The sequence below is a fragment of the Gavialis gangeticus genome, unplaced genomic scaffold, assembly GCF_001723915.1.
Source record: "Gavialis gangeticus isolate Ggan-Ray unplaced genomic scaffold, GavGan_comp1, whole genome shotgun sequence".
NCBI lineage: Eukaryota > Metazoa > Chordata > Crocodylia > Gavialidae > Gavialis > Gavialis gangeticus.
Genome location: NW_017729004.1, coordinates 2,137,520 through 2,142,745, shown reverse-complemented (window position 1 = coordinate 2,142,745; position 5,226 = coordinate 2,137,520). Strand labels below are relative to the sequence as shown.

The 5,226-nt window shown below is 41.5% G+C and overlaps 1 protein-coding gene across 3 annotated transcripts in view; it reads right to left on the bottom strand.

Annotated features, from left to right (window-relative positions):
- SETD2 (SET domain containing 2) overlaps positions 1 to 5,226 on the bottom strand; it is a 162,393-nt gene that overhangs the window by 124,649 nt on the left and 32,518 nt on the right. For all 3 annotated transcript variants that reach the window (XR_002095761.1, XM_019508021.1, XM_019508020.1), the window contains exon 2: positions 273 to 288. Coding sequence is in view for 2 of the 3 variants with exons in the window: in XM_019508021.1 (XP_019363566.1) it covers positions 273 to 288 (16 nt within the window). In the remaining variant the exon portion in view is untranslated. The remainder of the gene's footprint in view (positions 1 to 272; positions 289 to 5,226) is intronic.

Sequence of the window (5,226 nt, the reverse complement as noted above, 5' to 3'; positions counted from 1 at the left end):
TTCTGCCAACCTGCAAAAATTAGTTTTTGCATGGATGGGCCTAGCAACAGCAAGAAAAGAGCCATCATTTTTTCAAGAACTGTGGGGACCACAGAATAATTTTGTAAATCTGGATTATTTTTGAGGAGTCCCAATAACGCCAGATCAGGTATTGTGTATTGGCTGGACAGGCACTCTTCCTTTCCTCTGGCAGAGGAAGACACTCTCACTTCTTCCAGCTGCTAGGCTACACTTCTCTCAAGAATCACGTGAAAAGCTGATGTTTTACTCACCTCAATTTCTTCTTCTCTATTGCAATCCAGCCAGGAAAGCATGCAAAAGAAAACATAGAAAGAAAGTGTAAATACCAAGCAGAAAAAACAAAGTTTTGGAGAGATTTAAAAAAATAATAATAAAGAAGCATGGCAGGGGGGAAGGGGGGGTGGATTCAGATACCTTTACTTATAATTAATAACATCTGACTTTCTAAATAGTCCCAGTGTAACAGCTAAGACCCCTTTGAAAACAAGAATAGCAATTTGTTCCAAGTGCTACTTTTCTTAACCACTAATCACATATGCCAAGTACTTTTAAGGGGGAAGCAGTTGCAGATGTTCCCTTCAAAGATCAGCAGCATCACAAACCTTCAACATCCAAGGATTTTTGATAGAGTAGATCTCGTTAAAGCAAATAGCCAACTAAAGTGATGCCTTTCTCTGATGCTTTAAGAATTACTCACTGAAACAGAGAGGTGATTAAGATTTTATGACTGAGGGCTTTCAGTGATGAACTAAGATTTCTCTGGTTTTTCATTACTTCATCTTTGACTTTCAGTTTTGGCTTCCTCCTCCTGATATGATTAGAAAGAAAAAACAATCAAAGAACCTGTCCTCCAAAAATATCCTCTCTAGCACAACCAACACTACAACATTTATAAAAATGTATTTCTGTACTGCTTGCTAATAGTCTCCAGGGTCCCTAATTACAGATTGTAACATAAAAAATTATATGCAGCACTTTGAATTCACAAGTAATACTATTCCAACTCCGATCTTCTTGACTACTAGAAGATTAAATAGTGCAGTAACGTGGATTAACCTCACAAATTTCTGTAGGAGGGAAATTTAGTTCTAAAATTTTTTTAGGCTCCACAAATCATCATGCTACACAAAAGTTAGTGAAGTACTTTCTCCTATACGGTGGAAAAATAAGAGTGGTATTGCCGTTTCTACTTTTTACTACATGGGAGATGCTCAGGTACTGCACTGATTATAATGTTAATATACTTGGGTTTTTCAGACCTGTCACCAGAGATGACCATTTCAGCTTCATTTATGTTAAAACTATCCATCAACCTTATTGTTCAAATGTGTTTCAACCACTTTAACATAAGGATATTAGGTCTGTGGGAAGCTTTCCATACATATACATGCACATACATATACACACGTACCTTAGAAATGAGTTTTCCCAGCTAAAGGCATAAGATGAAGAAATATTTTGAACTAAAAGGGGAAATAAAAGATTCCAGGCCTTTTTAACCTAGATCAATTCTGACCCATAATTTGCTGCTGGTGCTGAGCTAATGGAGAGAGGGTGCAAACATTTCATTCACGTCACCTAATTTTAAAGAAAAAAGGCTAGCTTCCACTTTCTGTACAGTTATGAGAGCGAAACAGTAGTGACTAGATACTCCACTTAAACCACAATGCTAAACAGTTAAGAACAAGCTAAAAGAAAGATCAATCACCATAATACAGTCTTGTCTCTATGAAGACATCCTATTGAAATTGTATTGTTTGCAAGTTATAAATTGCTTTTACAATGGCAATAATAGGCTTTGGGATGTTTTTATTAAGGAAACGTGACCCACAAGTTGAAATGAGCTGTGGGCTACGCAGAGAGAGAGAGAGAGAGAGAGAGAGAGAGTGAGTGAGAGTGTGTGTGTGTGTGCGCGCGCGCGCACACGCGCTTTAAAGAGGTCGTGAAAGACCTGGATGAATCCTACAGCCCGTTAAGAAAAGCGCTTTGGTACAAGTTAGTATTTAAAAGGAGGTTTAATTTTAAACAACACAGATGGTGAAGTACTGCAAGCCAGAACCACCATCATTCCTGTGAGTCACATATTCTGAGTGCTAAAAGCAAGTGCTTATGAGGGTCAAAAATACACAGTGAGATATAACTGGGAGTCAACAGATGAGCCTAAAAAAAAAAAAAAAACACACAGCCAGAATGCACGTTGTGGCATAACACAATATAGTGAGTAGCGTGGGCGAATGCAAGCTGGTTGTTCTGGAAACAAAAAAAGTTCCCCCTAAAAAAAATCACAGATTTAAAAATGGAGTAAGCAAGCAAAAAATGGAGTAGAGCGGAGGATGGATTTTTAAGTCAATCGTTTGTTTATAACCAACCCTGCTGTGGGGGAGGGAGCAGCAATTAGTCGAGAGGAATTATCCAAGATGATACAGAAGTGCCATGCATATGCTAACGTACACATCGCTGCTATGGCTTTTATCCTTCAAGGATCTCCAAGCAATGAAAAAATTCAGGGTTAAGTCTTCAGAAGCACCAACATGACTTAGTAGGTTCGGGGCATGCCGTTGTAGACATACTGAGATTGGAGCTAGGCAGCTGGGCGTCTAGTCCCAGGAACAGAGGGACTTCAGCAGGCAGGGTCAGCGAGCTGGGCTCCCCAATGGCATTGCTCCACCACTCCCGACGCCCATGTGGGCTGATTGAACCCCACATAGACATGCCTTTGCTGCTCTGCACCACCGCGACGATGGAACACACCGAGACCGTCATTCCAACATCCACGTTCAAGGTGACTTGGGCAGAAGACAGGGTAGGTTTCCATCTTATAGACTAAGTCAGACTCGAGTACTTTACAAAGGCCTGAATTAACAATTTAGTTTAAAACAGTGCTCAAGCTTCAACAGTACTTTTGAAAGCTTGACCACAGGTCTCAACACCACCCGGGAGGGTAAACGGAGGCAAAGAGCTGTTAAGTACCTTGACTCAGGGAGCGTCTACATGTTGCCTTATGGTGACATTGCTACAGTGCCATGCTTTGCTGCTTCCTTTTGGAAGTACTGAAGCACGGTGCCATAAAAGTGGTTACTGCACTGTGTGTGTGACACACGGGTAGAGTTTGCTGTCCAGTCACCGTAGCAGCGCGCTATACCCGGAAAGCATGCCACTACAGCCACACAGCTGGCGATCAAGTGTAGACACGATTGCTATGTAGCGTGTTGCTATGCTGCCATACAGCAATGTGTAGACGCGTCTCTAGAGTCGTAACATGCTGGTGGAAGGCCAGCGATGCAGCCCAGGGGTTTGGCAATGTGATGTTCGGGTGACTACACCCCGTTGTCTCTAGCATGTCACAATACAACAAGGTACAGAAGAGGTAACAGGGACTCCTAAAACCAGAAAAAGCACACATGCAGAGAGCCTTAAAGAAGGGGCAGTCACTTTGGCAGCAAGAAACATTAATACCCACTTTGCTTCCATTTCTAATAGAATATGTCAGTTCACTACAGATTTCCCAGGCAAACTTATGAATGCCCACAGCTCATCTACTCTCCTGCAATGACCACAACAGTCTAGGCACTTAACACCTTTTGTACTTCTGGCAAGCAAGAAAGCTGTTTCATAATGGGATGCTACTAGATAGTCCCCAATTCACTGGCAGAGTCCCTGGCGTTTAGTCAGGTTAAGTGGTCAAAATAAGTCCTGCCCAGAAAGAGCCCATGCTTAAAAAAAAGCTGCAAGCCTTGAACAGTCTGAGGAACGGTTAACAGGCAAAGACACAAGCCAAGATTTAGGAAATGGACACGGTGCAGGTCTGAAATGTTTCCCATTTTATAGGCAACTGTTTACTCTCCCTCTTCTTTTTCTTTTTTGAAATAAAGCATTGACAGAGACTTCTATATAAAACATGGATGCAGCTGGCTTTAGTGACACCACCACAAGATACTAGCACTTGACAAGTAAGTTTGCCTGTAAATCTTTAGTTTATGCCCAAAAATTCAGGTGTTGAAATGCACGCTGGGAGAACGGCCCCCTCTCCCCAATTCTTCTCCATCTCAGAATCCGGCCACGCGTGTTTTCTGGGCAGTACCCAACCAGTTGAGGAAAGCCAAAATGGTAAAAGGACTCCAGAAAGAGGAGGGTAATTCTGACCTAGTATTTACACTCGATGAAGTCTAACTCGCAGCAGTTCACTATGATTTGAGCAAATACCATATTTTCTTACATACAACACCCCCCCGCCCCTCGAGTAAGCTACACACCTTGTTTTCAAAAGGCAGAATGAAGAAATAAAAGATTTTTGCTTCTAGTAACCAACCAAGTAGCAGCAGCTATGGAGCTGAGCCTGCTCCCTGCAGACTTTACTTGCCCTTTTGCCAGCTAAGTGAGCTTACCATATTTCCTCACTTATAATACACACCCTAATTTTCAGCAGCTGGTTTATGGGAAAACATTGCGTTGTAGCCAAGAAAATACTTGAATTCTCCTTCCCATCTTGCTACCGTATTAACAGAGCAGAGCAATAAGGAACACGCTTAGGTTTATGAAGTACAAACCAGGCTACTAAGATTCTGAGAATGTATCAGATTTATATCTGAAGTTAATTGATACTGGTGGGAGAAAAAGTAGTAAGGTGCTTTCACAGTCATGGTACTTCAGCCAGCAATGAAAAAAACTGAGCTTGCAGCAAAAAGCAGCTCTTTCAACATATGCGATGGAGCTAAACTGACCTGCACTGGGTCTGCTGCACCTTGGGAAAGCTATTTTCTTGCAGAGCATTTTTAAGTTAAGAGGTAGTAGGTGATGCTGCCAACCACAAGTTAAATTCAAAACACCCTTCCTACATTGCACATCAACAATATACAACAGCTTCCAGAAATAACAAGAAACCTGCTTTTAGCCTGAAGTTTGTTCATTAGCTGCCTACTACCCTAGCTTTCAACTCATTGAAACATTTCATGGGACTAGATTTGAAAGAGAAAACAGCACAACAAAAAGGCAGAAGAGTCCAAGGACATCACAGTAACTACAATATAAACCTATGTTTTTTGTGATAGCACACAATTTATCCCAAGACTGTTATGGCGACCTTCTTTCCAGTAAATTTCCTGTATTGCATTATATAAACACAAGAACGTGTTCCTATAAAATTGTACACAGCTTTACTTGCTAGGACATGCTAGGATGGGACGGGCTCCACCTTTCCCCTAAAGG